We start from the raw sequence: 20,604 nt of genomic DNA, 5'->3' as shown, positions 1-20,604 counted from the left end.
ATTTTTTTTAATTTATGTAACAAGGGCCATTCAAGGCACTTTCTCCAAAACTGAAGAACAGGTTGCCCCAAAGGTGATTCAAGTTCTTACCACTTGAAAGAAAGAAAATGGCTTGCAGTATTTACATGACAGTTTTTCCCTCTTGTGTCCATCAAGGTTTCTAAAATCATAAAGCCAATTTACAGTCAGGATAAGTGGTATCCTATTTCAAGAAGAAAAAGAAATAAATGTTACTCATAATTCTGATATCACGAAAAACTTTTGGAGTGTGTTTACCTAACCTTGTGTCTTTTAAAAATATATATTTTTAATTGCATATGAAAATCACAAATACATTATAGCCATGAATCTTTAATAAAGAATAGAAAAATAAAAGTCCCTTTTGACCCCACCTGTCTCACTTCCACTCCTTTATCCTAGAGATAGAGATGGCCATTGAAAAGAGGATGGTTTGCATCCTCACTGATCTTATTTTATACATTTACCTGTATAGGTGAATATATGCACACAGAAATGAATCCTAGGTCAGAGAAATATTATATATGTGTATATATGATATATATATAATATATATATTTATACTCTGAATTTTATTTTTTTTTATTTTACATTTAATTTTGGGATACCTGTCTAAACCAGGTTTTTTATGGTATACATCTGCCATGGTGGTTTGTGCACCCATCAACCAACCATCTGTTTAACCCCCTTATTAGGTATTGTCCTAACTTCTCTCCCTTTCCCCACCCCGATCCCCTCCCTGTGTCCATGTGTTCTCATTGTTCAACTCCCACTTAGGAGTGAGAAGATGTGGTATTTGGTATTCTGATCCTGTGTTAGTTTGCTGATGGTGTCCTGCTCCCCAAAGGATACCCTGTTTCTGCTGGCTCAATGTCTCAGAACTTTGGTTTCGTTGGTCTCAGACACCACTTTGTGGTCCACTATCCTGCGGGTGGTGGTCTTTTGGATGGTTTGCATGAAGTTGCTGCTGTACAGGGCATTGCCAAGTTTGAAGTCCTTCCTTCTTCCCCCAGGTAGTGGTAGGTGGTGATCTCAGCCTCCAGCTTGACCTTGATGTTCAGCAGGGCCTTGTACTCCTGGGCCTGGTGCTGCCCCTCTGCCCACGTCTGTGCTAGCTCAGACTCCAGGTGCAGCAGGACCCCATTGAGTTGCTTCATCTGCATGGTGTAGTGGGCTTCTGCTTCCCTCAGGCTGTTCTCCAAGCTGGCATTCAGATTTCTCATTGAGTCCAGGTCAATCTCCAAGGACTGGACTGTATGTCTTAGCTCTGTGAGTATCATCTCAGCAACTCTGATCTCAGCAGCCTGCTTGGTGACCACTGTGGTGCTCTCCTTAATCTGCTGGGACCAGTACATGTCCAGCTCCTCTGGGTTCTTCTGAGCCAGCTCGTCGTATTGGGCCCCGGTGTCTGTCTGATCTTGCAGAGGTCCTGAGATTTGGGGGCATTTAACTCCATGGTCAACCAAGAACTGGTAATCTGGGCTTTTAGGCCTTTTACTTCCTCTTCATAGTTCTTCATGAAGAGCAGCTCCTCCTTGAGAGCCTCGATCTCTGTCTCCAGCTGCAGCCAAGTGACACTGGTATCATCAGTGAGCTTGCGGAGCCCATGGATGTCGCTCTCCACAGACTGGCGCATGGCCAGCTCTAGGTCATACTTGACTCTAAAGTCATCAACAGCAAGATGGACATTGTCAATCTGCAGAATGATGTGGGTATTGTCCACAGAATTTGCAAAGATCTGGGCTCTCAGGTCCTCCAGGGTCTTGAAGTAATGTCCCCAGTCTGTGACCTGAGATCCCTTCTCCAGGTGATCCCAGATTTTGCTCTCCTGCTTCTGATTCTCTGACTCCAGGCCCCTCACTCTGTCCAGGTAGGAGGCCAGGTGGTTGTTCAGGCCTTGCATGGTCTCCTTCTCGTTGTAGATGCCCCCCATTCCTACCAGACCCCTAGCCATCCCCACGGCCAGGCAACTAGACTGCAAGCTGCCCTGGAAGCTGGTGGAGGGGACACGGAGATCTGGGAACCCGAGGCCCCAGCACCTGCATAGACACTCGCTGTGCTGGTGACCGGCAGGGCGCCGCAGCTGGGCAGCTGGACTGAGCCCAGGGACTGGTAAATGATGGAGAAGGTGGTGGAGTGAGTGGTGAAGCTCACCCTGTCCAGGGAGGAGAGCGAGAGGAGAGGACTCAGGTTTTGCTGATCCAGAGGATGTATTTTTAATGGTTATAAACACTACCAAATTGTCTTCAAAAACACCATGACCAATTTGTACTATGTTGTTTAGAAGTGCCCGTTGCTCTGCATTATTACCAATATTGGACATTATCATTTTACATTTTCCAATCTGTTTTCTACTCTCCCCATTAATACTATAATAGGTTTTGTATAACATAACTAGTTTTGATGTCTGGTAGAGCATGTCCTCCTTTTGTATGATTTCTCACTTGTAGGATGAGGCTAATAGCGGTATCTTCTTCATAGGGCTGTTATAAAATTTAGAAAGGTAAACAGGAGTCAGATCATGTGCTGTCTGACAGGGTTTAGTAAGGAGTTTGGATTTTATTCTGAGTGAGACAGGAATTCAAGGAAGGGTTTTAAACATGATGGTGTGATTTGCTATATGATTTAAAAGATGGCTCTGACTCAGAATTTTGGTGCTGATAAAGTTCAAAAGAGGCCCCACGTACTGGTTTGATGCCCCTTCTCTCAGAGTCTTTATACAGTGAAATCTCTGCTGGGGTCATCACAAAGAGAAATGGCAGGGAGTAAAGTTGGGTGATTTAACAAATAACAATACAGGATGCCCAGTTAAATTTGAATTTCATATAAATAGTGATTTTTTAAGGATAAATTCTCCCAAATAATACATGTGGTGCACTTTAACTAAAAAACAATTGTTCACCAGAAATTCAAATTTGACTGGGCACTCTGTGTTTTACCTGGCAAGTGGTTATTATATAAACTGTCATGGTTCCTTTTTTCTGCTTCATTTTAAACACAGATTCCATCATCTCTTTCTATTCTGAATTATTATTGGCTTTTCTCTCTTTCTCAGCATACTCCTTGAAGGCAAGGCTCATATCTAACTCATGCACTGCTTTGCTGAACACAATGCCTGCATGTAGTAGTTACTCAGTAAATATTTGTTGAGTAAAAATTAAGATCTTTAGAAATAAGAGGCAAGGATGACTTCAATAGCCAGTGTTTCAGTTTCCCTTCTGTATTTCAGTGTCAGAGTAATCTGCAAAGAATCTACTGAGAGATGATTTTAATTAGGGCATTTGGCAATCTATAGAACTTGGGATATTAAGAGGAACTGGTCCCCATTGATTAAACTTCCAGCAGGAGGATGACACCTATTAGCTTAAGAGCTCTATTAGTGAGGCTTCTCAGGCTGTGTGGGCTATTCCCTTCTCTGCAGCAGCACCATTTACTCCCTGGTTGCCTCATTCTACTCTGCTTTTGTTTCCAGAGGGAGACAAAATCAAGTCTTTTGAGTACTGGACATCCAGCCTCTCAGTTCTTCACAGTTATTTGTCCAAACAGTTTCACCCAGAAGGGTAAAAGGAAACTTGCTGGAATCCGATTTTGTGGGTGTGTGTGTGTGAGGTGTTAAATTATTTGCCAGTAGATTTTTTTCTTTTTTTAAAAAAATAATCTCTGGGTCTTTACCCTATTTTTAAAAAAAATCTTTTATTTTTACTTGACGTGTAATAATTGTACATATTTATGGGATACAGAGTAATGTTTCCACATGCGCACACAATGTATCATTCATGGCAACATAGATTAACCTGGAGGACATTATGTAAAGTGAAATAACCCAAGTACAGAAAGATAAACAGCACATGTTCTCGCTCATCTGTGGGAGCTAAGAAACAATTTTGAGCTCATGGAAGTAGGAAGTAGAATTGTGAATATTAGAGAATGGGAATGGTAGAGAGGAGACGAGGATGGGGAGAGGTTGCTTATCAATGGTTTTATTGTTCAAGTGGAGTAAAAAAAAATCAATTCTAATAACAGTGGCTGAACTATATTGTGAGGGAGCAAAATGAAAGTGATTTTTTTTTTCCCCCGGAAAAGCAGTTAATGCTAAATTTCTTGCTTTTAAACCTGATGTCAGGGAGGAATGTGGCTGGAATATGGGGTTTTTATCTGCCATTCTCATGCATCATAACATGTATGACACATGACGCCTGAGGCGGGTAATGTTGACGGGGAAAGAAAGTCAAAGGTTCAGGTCAAGTAAGAAGGGGTAAGGATTTATGGGTCAATTGTGTGTGTGTGCATGTGCGTGTGTGTGTGTGTGTGTGTGTGTGTGTGTGTACCAGCATCAGCACTAGCCAGAGTTTCATCTTCATATCCTTAGTTCCTCCATGAATTTTGGAACGTGCCCTTTAAAATTGGCTGTCTCTCTTTGGAATGAGCAGCTTGTACTTAATTTGAGACTGCCAGTAGCTAAATGTATCATCAAAACTGGGGTGCCTGATGTTTGAGCTGATGTCTTGACACGCATGTGCAGAAGGCATTCTATCTTTATTTTATGGAAATCACCAATCACTCTGATTATTTTGGTCCTTGTGTATTTTTAGATTTCTACATTGGTATCACCTTGGTCTTCCTGGTTTAGTTTTCCTCTATTTATATCTCTTGGATTGTTGGTGGCATCTTAAAAGAGAGGAAGATCCTTATTTGAAGTAGTACTGACTAAATACTGTGGAGTTTACTTTCAGTTTGGGTCCTGAATTTTCACAGCTAGTGATGCAGATAGATAGAGAGTTCTCTTTATGGTTTGTGGGTAACTGCTAAAAGACCCTGAATTGCCCACTTAGACCACCCCCGCTTTCTAATATGAGCTTCGACATTTCACCTGTATCAATAAATTTCAAATAACACTGTAACTAGGCAAGGTGCTATCCCAAGTGTGAATCTCAGGTGTGATTGTTCTGGATTCTATGGATTAGGTGTCCCCTTCTGGATCACCTGTATAAAGGGAGCAAATAGAGAAGAATAAAGTAAATCTTTCAGGAATACTAGGAGAAATTTACTGCTGCACCATCACAGCAAGAAAATCTTATATACCTCCCCAAGTAAACGATAAATCAATCAGATAAAACTCAGTAAGGATACAGAAGATTTGAATAACAAAATTAACAAGCTTAACTTAGTGGACATATATAATTAGAATACTGTTCCCAACTAACAGAGAATAGAGATTCTTTTCAAGCATACAGCAAATAGATCATGTCTTATTCCATAAAACAAATTTTAACAAATATCTAAGAGTCAGTATCATACAGATTATATTCTGTAACCAAAATACCTTTAGATAAGAAATAAGTAACAAAAATGTAAATTCCCTTATATTTTGAAATTTAAAGCACATTGCTATTTAACTCATGAGTCAAAGAAGAAATTATACAAATTAAAATGCATCTAGTACTTAATGAAAAATTAGTGCATGCATATGTATAGTGGGGGATTATAGATAAAATGATAAAAAGAAGTATATAGTAAAAATGCTTATAATACAAATTCTTAAAAGGCTGAAAACTAATAAGTTAAATATCCAAATTAATAATTTTTAAAAAACATTATAACAAAAGCAAATATAGGATATGTAGAGAACAAATAAATGTATGAGTGAAAATTTAAAAGTTCCAGAGTTATATAAAGCAGTAGATTTCAATACTTATTCAATGTTATGATTACCTGGAAATTTTTTAAAAATATAAATGTTTAGGCCTCATCCCAGGCCATTACATCAGAACTTCTATGTATATGCCTTAACACATGGCTATGTTTTTTATTATACTTTAAGCTCTAGGTTACATGTGTACAACGTGCAGGTTTGTTACATATGTATACATGTGCCATGTTGGTGTGCTGCACCCATTAACTCGTCATTTACATTAGGTATGTCTCCTAATGCTATCCCTCCTCCCTCCCCCCACCCCATGACAGGCCACGGTGTGCGATGTTCCCTATCCTGTGTCCAAGTGTTCTCACTATTCAATTCCCACCTGTGAGTGAGAACATGCAGTGTTTGGTTTTCTGTCCTTGCGATAGTTTGCTCAGAATGATGGTTCCCAGCTTCATCCATGTCCCTACAAAGGACATGAATTCATCCTTTTTTATGGCTGCATAGTATTCCATGGTGTATATGTGCCACATTTTGTTGACATTTGGGTTGGTTCCAAGTCTTTGCTATTGTGAATAGTGCCACAATAAATATACGTGTGCATGTGTTTTTATAGCAGCATGATTTATAATCCTTTGGGTATATACCCAGTAATTTAAAAAGCTTCCTAAGTTGATTCTAGTGTATAGGAAGGGTTGAGAACAACTGAATAAAGAGAATAAACTGAGACTATGGTATTTTTAAAAGGACTAATGTGGTAATTTTAAAAGGACTAAAAATATTGTCAGATTTTTGCCAATATTGATTAAAAACAAAGACAGAAGGTACAGAATGCAGTAAAAATACAAAATAACTAGAGAAAACCACAGATTCAGTGTATATTGAAATGAAATTGAATAATATTGTGAATGACCTCATGACAATGAATTTGAAATGTGGATGAAAGGCAGAATTTTCTATAAAAATAAAACTTATCAAAAAGGCTCAGGTAGCAATAGAAAGTCTGAATTACTAAAGCCTTCCTCAAAAGAAAACACACATACCCACAAAACTTAAAATTGTAAACTATGAAATATTTAAGCACCATATAATTGCAATCTCTCACAGAAAATAGAAAAATAAGGAATACCCCAAACTCATTTATGAGGCTATTCATAACCTCACCAGGAAAAGAGATAAGGATAATATAAGGAAGAGGCCCTACAGATTGTATCACTCATTAACATAGATATAAAAATAAAAAACAAAACATCAGTAAACTAAATTAAGCAATGTATAAAAAGAATAATACCTCATAAGTACCTTAAGTTTTTTTCTAGGAATTCAATGATAGTTTTTTTAATGCAATTTGCCACTATCGGTTTTAAGAATTAAAGCCATATGATCAAAGAATTAGACTAAATTTAATTTCCATTTATAATGAAAGCTCAATATAAATAACTCTTAGCAAACTAGGAATATAAAAATACTTTCTCCACCTGATGAGTATCTGCAAAATACCTTTAGCAAAACTTGTAATTAATCATGAACCATTAGAAGCATTTTTTCTCTTTTTTCTTCTTTTTCTTTTTTTTTTTTTGAGACAGAGTCTCGCTCTGTCGCCCAGGCTGGAGTGCATTGGCACTATCTCAGCTCACTGCAAGCTCTGCCTGCCGGGTTCACGCCATTCTCCTGCCTCAGCCTCCCGAGTAGCTGGGACTACAGGCTCCCGCCACCACGCCTGGCTAATTTTTTGTATTTTTAATAGAGACGGGGTTTCACCATGTTAGCCAGGATGGTCTCGATCTCCTGACCTCGTGATCCGCCTGCCTTGGTCTCCCAAAGTCCTGGGATTACAGGCGTGAGCCACCGTGCCCGGCCTAGAAGCATTCTTTTAAAATCAGAATAAAAGATAAATGATGCCCATGATCACCACTTTTAATCAATTATACAGGTGATCCTACCCAGTGCAATAAAGCATATAAATAAAGTTATATGGATTAGAAAGATTAAAAGAAGAATGTCATTATTGGCAAGTAAAATGATTATCTATTTAATTCTTTGAAAAAGAAGAACATATTTATCAGAATTAACAAGAAGTTAGCCAGGTTGTTGAACACAAGATCAATGTACAAAAATCGAGACACCTGCACTTCCAGACACCAACAACAAACAATTAGGAAATGTAATTAATTAAAATAAATCTGCAATTTAAAATGGTGACTTTTATTTAAAATTTTGTATTGAATCTAATTAAAAATGTGTAATCTATTTACAACAAATTTAGGATTTGTTTTAGTCATTAAATTGAGCGATTCATCTTCTTGTTGATGGAAAGGAAATCTCAGTTTTGTACACATTTCACTTCTTTCCAAGTTGATCAATCCCAATAAAGACCCAGGAAAGAAATCACAAGATGTTTTTATGGAACCTAAAATGCTGAGTATAAATCTATATGGAATAATATATTATGGGAAATTATATGGAAAAAGTTCTGTGAATATTCAAGACACATTTGAACAAGAAGGAAAAGAAAGTGGAGATTATATTCCTACCCAGGCATCAAGACTTGTATTATAAAAAGTGTATTAATTAGACCTTTTGGTAGCAGTACAGGGTAATCACATAGACCAATAGAACAGAACTGAGGATCCAAAAATATACCCGGATTCATATGATCTTGATCTATGGCAAAGCTGCATTATACTCACATTGGTGAGTAAAAGTGGGAGGGTACTCACATAATGGTGCTAGAACATTTGAATCTTTACATGGAAAAAAATAAATTATATCCTTTACATAATTCACACTAAAAAACCTAGTTAGATTAAAGACTTAAATGGGTAAAGAAAACTTTAAAACTCCCAGAAAATATATATAGATTTTGTTTACTTTGGCATAGGGCAGGATTTTTTAAAACATGACACAAAAAACACAAATCATAAAGAAGATTGATACATTTGGTGACATTAAAATAAGAACTTTGGATCACTGGATTAATGTTAGCTGAATAGGAGTTTCCAGTGCTAATTTCTTCATAATAACATCAATTAGAACAACCAACCACATAGGAAAATCTTCACAAGCACTAAAGAATCCAGATGAAATATTACAAGCACCTGGATAAAGCACAGAAATAAGAAAAAACGCATTAAAAATAATTGGGAGAACATTTTCACATTAACCACATCATCCCCTTCCCAAGCCTGGGCAACGCAGAGAGAGATACCCTTCTTGTGGGTGAAACAGAGCACAGTGAGTACCCAACTTCTCCAAAGATCCCAGCACCAGGCCCATTTCAGTGAACCCCACTGCCAGGCCCCCCCTGCAGACCCAGGCTCCAAGGCTACCTCAGCACCAGGCTGGGCTTTGAAAAGGAAGAAAGAAACAAATGTACTACAAAATAGAAAACAATTAACAAAATAACAGTAATAAGTCCTTTCCTATTAATAATTAAATGTAAACAGATTAAATTCTTCAATCACAAAACATAAAGTGTTTGAATAGTTAAATAAACAGGATGCAAGTATATATAACCTAAGAGAGACTCACTTTAAAGACATAGGCTGAAAGAAAAAGGTATTCCATGCAAATGGTAACCAAGTAAGAAATACACTTTAAGTTAAAATCTGTCATAAGAGTAAAAGAAGGTCATTATATAATGATAAAGGGTTCAATTCATCAACAAGATATAACATTTGTAAATATATATGCACCCAATATTAGAGCACCTAAATATATAAAGCAAATATTAACACATGTAAGGGAGAAATAGACATCAATACAATAATGGTAGGAAACTCCAATACTACACTTTCAAAAATTGATAGAACATCAAGACAGAAAATCAATACTGAAACAGTGTACTTGAACAGCATTATAGACCAAATAGACCTAACACACATGTATAGAGCATTCAATTTAACACAGCAAAATACACGTTCTTTTCAAGCACATACAGGACATTATCCAGGATAGATCATGTGTCAGGCCACAAAACAAGTCTTTACAAATTTATGAAGATTGAAATCATACCAAGAATCATCTTTTCAGAACACAGTGGTATGAAATTAGAAATCAATAACAGAAGGAAATTGGAAGATTCACAAATAAGTGAAAAGGAAACAACACACTCTTGAACAACCTATGGGTCAAAGAAGAAATCAAAAGAGAAATTTAAAAATACCTTGAGAGAAACAAAACAGAAATACAGCATACCATAATTTATGGGATGCAGCAAAAGCAGTTCTAAGATATAAGTCCATAGTGATAAATGGGTCTATTAAGAGAAAAAAGAGAAAGGTTTCAAATAAACAATCTAATTTTACACATTAAGGAACCATACAAAAGCAAATTAAGCCCAAAATAAGCAGAAGAAAGGGATAAAGATCAGAGCAGAAATAAATGAAAGAGAAAAGTAAACAATAGAAAAATATCAATAAGGTTGATTTGGCTTTTTTGAGAACACAAGCAAAATGGCCAAACCTTTAGCTAGACAAACTAAGAAAAAAAGATTCAAATAAATAAAATCATAAAAGAAAGAGAAGACATTACAATTGATACTGCAGAATAATACACACACACACACACACACACACACACACACACACACACACACAATGGAGTATTTTTCAGTCTTACAAAATACAAATAAAATTCTGTGTTTTAAAACAACATGGATGGACTTGGAGGATGTTATGCTAAGTGAAATAAGCCAGACACAAAAAGACAAATACTGCATGATCTCACTTATATATGAAATCTTGAAAAGTTCAACTAATAGAAGCAGAGAGTAGAATGGTGGTGACTAAAGATTAGCGGGTGGGAGAAATGGGGAGGTGTTAGTCAAAGGGTACAAAGTTTCAGTTTTGCAGGATGAATAAGTACTGGGGACTTAATAAATATTGATGTAACTGTAGTTAACAATACTATATTGTATATCTGAAATCTGTTAAGAGAGTAGATCTTTTTTTTAAAAAAAGTTTTATTGACACACAATGAGTACACATTTATGGGGTACATGTGATATTTTGTACATACATATAACGTGTAATGATGTGTGTAATAATGTGTAATTAGAGTATTTAAAATATCCATTGCCTTGAACATTTATAATTTCTTTGTGTTGGGAATATTTCAAATCTTCTAGCTATTTTGAAATATACAATAAATTGTTAACTATAGTCAGCCTACTGTTCTATCAAAACAGTATGGAGGTTTCTCAAAAAAACGAAACATAGAACTACCATATGATCCAGCAATCACACTACTGGGCATTTATCCAAAGGAAAGGAAATTGTTATATCAAAGGGAAACCTGCACCCCTATGTTTATTGCAGTGCTATTCACAATAGCCAAGATAGGGAATCAACCCAAGTGCCCATCAACAGATGAATGGACAAAGAAAATGTGGTATATATACACAATGGAATACCACTTAGCCATACAAAATAATGAAATCCTGTCATTTTCGGTAACATGGATGGAACTGGAAGTCATTATATTAAATGAAATAAGCCAGGCACAGAAAGATGAATACAACATGTTCTCACTTATGTGTAGGAGTTATAAAATTTGATCTCATGGAGGTAGACAGTAGAATGGTAGTTAGTTGAGGCTGGGGAGGGTTGGGGGAATGAAGAGAGATGGTTAATGGGTACAAACATACAGTTAGATAGAAGAAATAAGTTCTAGTGTCCTCAAGTGCTATTAGATAGTTATTTTATTTTTTTCCCCAGAGTTTATAATTGCTAGCTATGGGAGGTTTGGTTCAATGTGACTTACTTTGCCATCACTGGAAGTAAACATGTACTATGTCTTTAATTATGAAAAGAATGAGCCACTGACTTTCTTGCCTGAAGAAGTTGAATGCAATTTAATTTTGAAAGTGAGGGCTGTCTACTTCAGTCAACATAGATAATACAAATAGGGATGAATTCTTTAGTTACCATAGGCAAAACATGTTTCATATGTACATCTATACATTTAGAAAAGTGAAACATTAATTTAAATAAATCATGTTCTTACCGGAATGCCTTGATTTGAAATATGTGAGCTCTTATAACAAATTATTGGAATTGACTTTCCTCCACAGCATACAGTGTCTTAAACCATAGCATGTTCCCTTCAGCTACACTCTCAGCTGAAATAACTTTGCATGTGTGTGTGTACACACACATATGTATGTGTGAGGTATGCACATATAATATATAGAGATATATTTTCAAAGGAAAAGGTAATCTTATAACATCTCTTTGCAACTTGCCTTTTTCATATAACAGCATAGTTTCCAAGTAATAGAACACATTTCTAACATGCAATTTTTTTTATTATACTTTAAGTTCTGGGATACATGTGCAGAACGTGCAGGTTTGTTACATAGTTATACACGTGCCATGGTGGTTTGCTGCACCCATCAACATGTCATCTACATTAGGTATTCCTCCTAATGCTATCCCTCCCCTAGACCCCCACCCCCTGACAGGCCCCGTTGTGTGATGTTCCCCTCCCTGTGTCCATGTGTTCTCATTGTTCGACTCCCACTTATGAGTGAGAACATGTGGTGTTTGGTTTTCTGTTCCCGTGTTAGTTTGCTGAGAATGATGATTTCCAGTTTCATCCTTGACCCTGCAAAGGACATGAATTCATTCTTTTTATGGCTGCATAGTATTCCATGGTGTATATGTGCCACATTTTCTTTATCCAGTTTATCATTGATGGGCGTTTGGGTTGGTTCCAAGTCTTTGCTATTGTGAATAGGGCTGCAATAAACATACGTGTGCATGTGTCTTTATAGCAGAATGATTTATAATCCTGTGGGTATATACCCAGTAATGGGATTGCTGGGTCAAATGGTATTTCTTGTTCTAGATCCTTGAGGAATCGCCACACTGTCTTCCACAATGGCTGAACTAATTTACTCTCCCACCAAGAGTGTAAATGTGTTCCTATTTCTTCACACCCTCTCAGCATCTGTTCTTTCCTGACTTTAATGATCACCATTCTAACTGGCGTGAGATGGTATCTCATTGTGGTTTTGATTTGCGTTTCTCTAATGACCAGTGATGATTAGCTTTTTTTCAAATATTTGTTGGCCACATAAATGTCTTCTTTTGAGAAGTTCATATCCTTTGCCCACTTTTTGATGGGGATGTTTGATTTTTTCTTGTAAATTTAAGTTCCTTGTAGATTCTTGATATTAGCCCTTTGTCAGATGGATTGCAGAGAGTAGATCTTAAATGTTCTCACCACTTGCAAAAAAAATGTTACTTTGTGAGGTGATAGATATGTTAAATTCGCTTGTTTGTGGTAATTATTTCACAATGTATATGCATGTTAAAACATTTTATGATGTTGTATACTTTAAACATATGCAGTTTTTGTTTGTCAATTATACGTCAATAAAACTGGGGGAAAAATCACTGTTGATCATCAAAAGACATCTTCATGAAAACAAAATGATAAGCCATAAACCGGAGAATATATTTGCAACACACTACACTGACAAAACATGAGAAGCCAGAAATATAAACAATTGTCCTGAATTAAAAAAGAAAAGGACAAACATTTCAATAGAAAAATGGGCTAAAGACTTAGGGAGACACATCACAGGATAGGAAACACAAATGTCAAATAAAGGTATGAAGAGACCACAATAAGATACCAGTTCACAATGAGATACAACCCTCTGAAATGGCTAAAATGAAAAAGTCCGACACCATAAAATGGTAAGATTTTGGAGCTACTGTAACTCATACATTGCTGGTAAGAGTGTGAAGTATAAAATGACTTTAGAAACTTTTTTGACAGATTTTTCTCCCTCACTCAGCAGTTACCCTACTAAGTACTTATGCAAGAGAAATAAAAACATTTGTCCACACCAAGCTCTGTGTAAGAATGGTCCTAGCAGTTGTCTTAGCCCTTTTGGGCTGCTGTAAAAAATTACCACAGACTGGTTGGCTTAAACATAAAATATTAATTTCTTATAATTCTGGAGTCTGGAAATCAGAGATCACAGTGCCAGCATGATCAGATTCTGATGAGGACTCCTCTGTTGCACACTTCTGACTTCTTACTGTATCCTCACATACCCAAAAGAAAGCTAAACAGCTTCCTTGGGCATGTTTTTATGAGGACACTAATGCCGATCGTGAAGGCTCCACCCTCATGACCCAATTACCTCCTCCAAATCTCACCTCCTAATATTACCACATGGAGGGTTAAAATTACAACCAATGAATTTTGAGGGGACACAAATATTCAGTCCATAACAGCAGATTAATTAATAAAAACATCAAACTAGAAATAGTCCAGATAACCATTAATAGGAGAATAAACAAACTGTCTTCATACAATGGAATACTACTCATCACTAAAAAGTAAAGTATCAATGATATATACGAGACATGGATAAATCTCAAAAATATAGTGAGTAAAAAAAATGGCAGACATGAGAGCATATATACTGTATGATTTTATTCATACTAAGTTCTACAGTAGGCAAAACTAATCTATTGTAATAGAAGTCAGATCAGTGGTTACTTCTGGCCCCGGGTGCAGGGACTGGGGAGAGGATTCAAAAGGGACGAAAGGAAACTTTTGGAGGCAATAGACTGTTTTATATCTGGATAGGGATCTGGGTCACACAGCTGTAAGCATTTGTCAAAAATGAAAGTACTTTACACTTAAGGGTCTGTGCATTTTACTGCATGTAAATTATTCCCCAATTTTAAAGTCTTATAAATGCTGAAAGTGATTATGTTGCAGAAATAAAAAAAAATCAAAAAGTTACTTGAGGCTTAGGATAAAAATTTCAGTGAAAGCATCATGCACAGATTTTTAAAAAACTGGATCTTAAACAACTTAGAAGAAAATATAATGTGACTCAAAAAATGGCTCTGGTTTTGGTGAAAAAAATAAGCCAATGACGTGAAGAGTTGAAATAAAATTATTTCATGAAAAAATGAATAAAAGCTCAGTCTCATTAGTCATCAGGAAAATAAAAACTATGTCCTCAATTAGACATCATTTTAAATCTACAGATTGGCAAACATATTTAAGCCTGATAATGTCAGTGTTGGTGAAGTTGTATAGCTATGAGTATCTTTTATATACTCATAAATATAAAAGTGTATATTGACACGGTTTTATTTGATAATAATTTGGTATTCATTAGTGATGTTGAAGATATGTATACCCTGTGATCCAATAATTCTACCATATATATTCTAGAAATACTACCACATATACTCTAGAAATACATGTTTAGTAGTTTTTCACCTCTCCCAGAATAAAAGCCCAAATTCTAACAATTACCTAAAAGGTTCTACAGAATCTATTCTGCCCACCTTCTCATTACCTGTCTGACTTCATGTCCTTTAACTCTCTTCTTTGCTTACTTGGCTCCAACCTCAGAACCTTCCCTGCTGTTTTCTTAACACTCCAGAAATGCTTCTATCTTAGGACTGTGCATTTGTTGCTAATCTCTGAAACACTCTTCACCAAGAGGAGAATGACTTGCTCCCTCATCTACTTCAGGATTTTACTCAAATATCACTTTCTCAGTAAGCCTTACCCTAACCACTCTCTTTTAAAATTATACCCTGCTGATACTCCCTAACCCCTTTTCCTGCTCTAAATTTATCCATAGCACTTAGCACCATCTAATATGCGGTTTTCCCCCCACTGCAATATAAACTCCTTGAAGCCAGACATTTTTGTCTGCTGCTTTACTACTGAAATCCATGGGCCCAGACTAGTTTCTGGTCCATTGTGAGAGCTCAATGACTCTCTACTGAATGAATGCTTGTATAACAGTATTGCTTTTTTAATAGTCTTTATTTTTAGAGCAGTTTTAGGTTCACAGAAAAACTGAACAGAAAGTACAGAGTTCCCATACACTCCATACACTCTGTCTCCACACATGCATAGCCTCTCCCACCACTAATATCCCTCACCAGAGTAGTATACTTGTTACCATCGACAAGCCTACATTGACACATCATTATCACCCAAAGTCCATAGTTTACATTAGGATTTGCCCTTGATGTTGTACATTCTACGGGTTTCGATACTGTATAATGACATGTATCCTTCATTGTAGTATTATACAGAATTGTTTCACTGCCTTATAATTCCTCAATGCTCTGTTTATCCTTCCCTCCTCCAACAACATTGTTTTATTAGCAAACATCTGGAAACAACCCAAATGTCCATTGACAGGAGAATGGTAAATAAAACATGGTGTATTCACACAGTAAAATACTATACAGTTGTAAAAAAAAAAAAGGATCAACTATGACAATGCATATCAGCATGAATGAATCTTACAAATATAATGTAAGTAAAAAAAGTCACATAAGAATGCATATGTGATTACATTTACATAAATTAAAACCTGTAAAACTTGAAATGTATTTTTAGGGCTGCATATGAATTTAGTAAAATTTTAAAGGAATGAAATGATGATCGACAAATTTTAGGATACTGACTACCTCAGTGTGGGGGTGCGGGGGTCAGAGAGGTCAAAAACCTTCTGTTATTGTGATCCCTGGAACTAACTGGGTTCCTGTTCCTTTAGGTTCTGGCTTTTTAACTGTTCCTTCCATTCCATAATACACTATTTCAATAAATTCTATTTCTTGCTTTAAATTAATCCTCATATTTGACATGTATATTCTGCCTTTACATTTGCTACACAACCGGTATGGTGCAGTATTATCTGCTTCTGTATGTAAGATCTCAGAAAGAAAGGAAATACTCACTAAGGCATAAATCCTTTAATTTGTCTTTTAGTGGCCATTATGAATGGTAAAATTATTTGAAGTGAGATAGTTTTATCATATTTTCCCTTTATTTTTGGTCATTGAAACCATCCTACACCACTGCTTGAGTCCCCGGGGCAGTGCTAATAATTCAGGATAGTCTTTCAGTTAATTTAGTCTAATTTTGCAGGTGCTGTTAGAAAAAACCAGCTGGCTTGGATAAAATTGCCCTGTAGATGCTAGCTAGCCGTGATGTTATCAGCTTTTTGAGGGTTTTCAGAATAACAGATGAGATAATAGTAGGTTTTTAAAATCCCAGTTTAGATCTAATTTTGCTGTATTTGACTCCAGTGATTTTGCAGAAGCTGTTATGACTCAGCTCTGTCTTAAAAACTCCCCTCCCTTCTTCTCTTCCTCCATTTTCTCAGCAAATGAAATCTCTTTCCCTCCTTCTTTCTCTCCCCTTCTTTCTCTCTCACACACAAGAAGAGAAAAGCCAAAACATCATCATATATATAGGGAACATACCTCAAGCCATCTTTGGTGCAAGAGAAGAGCTCAACTTCCGGCCAATTGGTGGCAGATTGTAGAAACACATGGCAGGCCTTTGTGTTAACCCAGGGGACATTATGCTAAATGAAATAAGCCAGACACAGAAAGATGAATGGTATGTGATCTCACTTATATGTGGAATCTAAAAAAGATAAATTTATGAAAGCATAGAGTAGAATGGTGGTTACTAGGGGTAAAGGGGGCCAGGGTGGAGGTAGGGAATGGGAAGATGTTGGTCAAAGGATACAAAGTTTCAGTTAGTAGAATGAATAACTTCTAGAAATCTAAAGTATGACATGAGGTCTATAGTTAATAATACTGTATTGTATAGTTGAAATTGCGAAGAGACCAAATCTTAAGTGTTCTCGCCACAAAAAGAAAGATAGCTATGTAAAGGGATAGATATGTTAATCATCTTGATTATCATAATCAACTCTTAACTACCTCATTTCACAGATAAGGAAACTAAGATATAAACAGATTTATAGTTTACCCAAGGTCATATAGCTAGATAATACCTATAATCTCATGATCTTGGGTCTGCACATGCTGTTCCTATTTTCCAAAAATATTCTTTTTGGGTATCTTTTCTTGGCTCCCTCCGATGTATTCTTCTGGAGCAGAGGTGGTCAAACTGTGGCCCATGAACCAAATTCAGATAGCAGGCTGTTTTTGTAAATAAAGTTTTATTGGAACATAGCCATGGCCATTCATTTCTTATTGTCTATGGCTGTTTTTGCACCACAGTAGCAAAGTTGAGTAATTGTGACAGAGACCATATGGTCTGCAAAGCATAAACTATTTACTACTTGGCTGTTTACAGAAAAAGTTTGCCAACCACTGACCTGGAGCCTAGAGTCTGTTCTAACTTAGCCAAACAGAGACAGTCTATGCCTTCTCTTACCTCTAACCACTAACTGCATGGAATCAGAAGAAACAAAAAAGTGAGGAAAGTGAGGGTGATGACATATTTTGTGACTTCCTGCCAGCACAGTGAATCCTTGAAATGGCCCTTTTCCAATTAGCCCTTTCCTTGCTTGCCAGCTTCCAAGTCACTCCAGGCTGCTAACACCTCCCCCTACCCACCATTTGCCAGGCCATCTGCATACAATCAGTCTCCTTAGTAATAATTCTAGCAAGATTTCTGTTCACTCTTAGCCTAGCTTCTGATTTTTTAAAGGCTCCTCGTCCTTTTTTTTTTTTTAATCACAAGACATTTAAAAAACACAGATATTCAAAATGTCACAATATTTATTTTAATGGAGAAGAGAAGGTGCTTCTTCACAGAAAGCCAGCCTCCAGATAATGAACTGCCTCATTTGCCTTGTGTCCTGTGGGATATTTTGCACTAAATGCAGAGGTAGGCCTGATGACACTGATTAGTGTCCCAAAGCCTCTGAAAGCTCAAGGGAATATTCCTGTACGTTTTGCAAGCAGTTGTTTAGTCCTGGTCCCTGACTAGGGAAGGACTTTGGGAGAGGAGTGGGTGAGGATTTAAAGGGCTACATTTAAGTGATAAATGTGTTTTATTCAGGGCCTGTGGCATTCTTTTAGGGATATATAATAAACCTTAACAATACTTTTCAATATTGTTAGCTAATATTAATTGAGCACTTATTGTCTGCCAAATTATTTGCTACATATTTACCATGGAGAATAGGGATTATTTTCCTCCACACTTGGTAGGTGATAAAATTGAGACTCAGAAAAATCAGGTGACTTCCCCAAGGTCACACAAGTAATAAGTGATGGAGTCAGAATTTATACCTAGATTTGTCTGATTCCAATGTCTTTTAATTACTTCAGTAGCTGCCTTTTTAGTAGGAAATATTTCAAAACTTTTAATACTAACATGCAGAAGCAAAAAACAATCTTTCTCTGAGGCCAGATGAGTAGCTCCAGGAAGAGTAGTGTGTGTGTGTAAAGTCTATGCCAAAATCTTTAACTGGCTGGTCTTCTACACATAAGATATTCAGATTATAGGCAAAGGTAGGTTGCATTTACAACAGCTGTGATAAATCAATTCGATCACCATATTCGGACCATCTATTATGTGCCAGGAACCGTGTCCTAGTCATCTAGAGATGTTAAAAATACAGTTGTTTTTCTCAAGGAGTTTACAGATTGTCTTAGAAGAACAGCTATTGATAATTAACAAATACTTGTTGAATAAAGGAATGAAGCGTTGTGAATATTATACTGTCTGAGAAAGACATTTACCTAGCCTCCTAAATCTCCTAGTCCAGTTGGTGAGGAAACCTAGAATGTGCAAATTCACAAAGATCTGAGATAGCCTGATGTGTTAAGGAATTTGTAGGTAGTTCCATACTTCGAGGGTGAAAGAGGACAAAGAACATACCTGGACACATTGAGAAAACAGAGTGATTTTTTTCATATAACCAGAATTTATTGAGTATAATTTCTGCAGGGCCCTGAAGTGTGATATGTGGGAGGCATGAGAAATAGAAGAAATTGCTGTAGAACCCTAATCTCAAGGTGATAGTCTGCTTCTGCAGAGAAAAACAACTAAGGCATATAAATAAGAATATGCATGTGTCGCCCAAACTGAAAGTTTGAGTCCTGAAGATGTATGAGTAAGGGTGTGATCAGTAGAAAAGGTAATTTTGCAGTTGCACATTGAAAGGAAAAGGCTGTTCCAATTAGAAAATGCCCAGTGGTTTCCAACGTGTAAGCCATAGACATCTTGGGAAGAGGAAGAGCGTTGCATTATTGCAAGGGACCAAGGATGTATTTGAGGACCAAGCACTGTCTGTGGACTGAATAAGTAACATATATGGTTACTTTATGTGCTACCATTGATTAAATAAATGCATGTCGCTTCTGTGATTAATAAAGTACAAGTTGATGGGAAAGTATTATTCAGTTCAATCACTATTTATTAGCATAGATTTTCTCAATTAAATGGTATTCGGCAGAGAATAGTTTCACAAACACGTTGTTAAAGGTCTTTAGATTTCTAAAACATTGGAAACCACAGGTTTTAGGAAAGCAGAAGAGTAATGTTTTCTCCATGTTACTGCTCTGTGTGGCTCTGGCTGGGTACTGGCCTGATAATGAGATATGGCAAAGAGACAATTGTTGGAATACTGTTTATTACAGCAGCATAGATGACATGTCACAGGAAATAATCTCAGAGGAAAGAGCTTTCATGACCAAGTTAATCATAAGCAAACATGAAAGGGAGAATAGCATGATTTTTTTTCTTATAAAAGGTAATATTTTCTCTTCAAGTTGAAGAAAGTGATTCAGAACTCTTTCAAGAACTAAAGAGAAGGCCGGGCGCGGTGGCTCACGCCTGTAATCCCAGCACTTTGGGAGGCTGAGGCGGGCGGATCACGAGGTCAGGAGATCGAGACCATCCTGACTAACACAGTGAAACCCCGTCTCTACTAAAAATACAAAAAATTAGCCAGGCGAGGTGGCAGGCGCCTGTAGTCCCAGCTACTTGGGAGGCTGAGGCAGGAGAATGGCGTGAACCCGGGAGGCGGAGCTTGACTGCACTCCAGCCTGGGCGACAGCGAGACTCTGTCTCAAAAAAAAAAAAAAAAAAAAAAAACTCCATGCAGAGAAGAATGAGATGGTAATTTCGAGAGGCAATGATAGGCTGATACCAAGGCTTAGATGTTTTCA

The 20,604-nt window shown here is 36.9% G+C and overlaps 1 protein-coding gene across 1 annotated transcript in view; it reads right to left on the bottom strand.

Moving 5' to 3' along the window:
* Nucleotides 1–885: 885 nt before the first annotated feature.
* Nucleotides 886–20,604, bottom strand: part of LOC116811185 (keratin, type I cytoskeletal 18-like) — a 108,061-nt gene continuing 88,342 nt past the window's right edge. Inside the window, 4 exon segments of the mRNA XM_058441352.1 lie at nucleotides 886–1,016; nucleotides 1,019–1,432; nucleotides 1,435–2,022; nucleotides 2,025–2,214. Coding sequence (XP_058297335.1) covers nucleotides 886–1,016; nucleotides 1,019–1,432; nucleotides 1,435–2,022; nucleotides 2,025–2,214 — 1,323 coding nt within the window.

The sequence above is a fragment of the Hylobates moloch genome, unplaced genomic scaffold, assembly GCF_009828535.3.
Source record: "Hylobates moloch isolate HMO894 unplaced genomic scaffold, HMol_V3 SCAFFOLD_7, whole genome shotgun sequence".
Taxonomy (NCBI): domain Eukaryota; kingdom Metazoa; phylum Chordata; class Mammalia; order Primates; family Hylobatidae; genus Hylobates; species Hylobates moloch.
The sequence above is the reverse complement of the archived record's forward strand: the minus strand, read 5'-3'. Positions and strand labels throughout refer to the sequence as shown.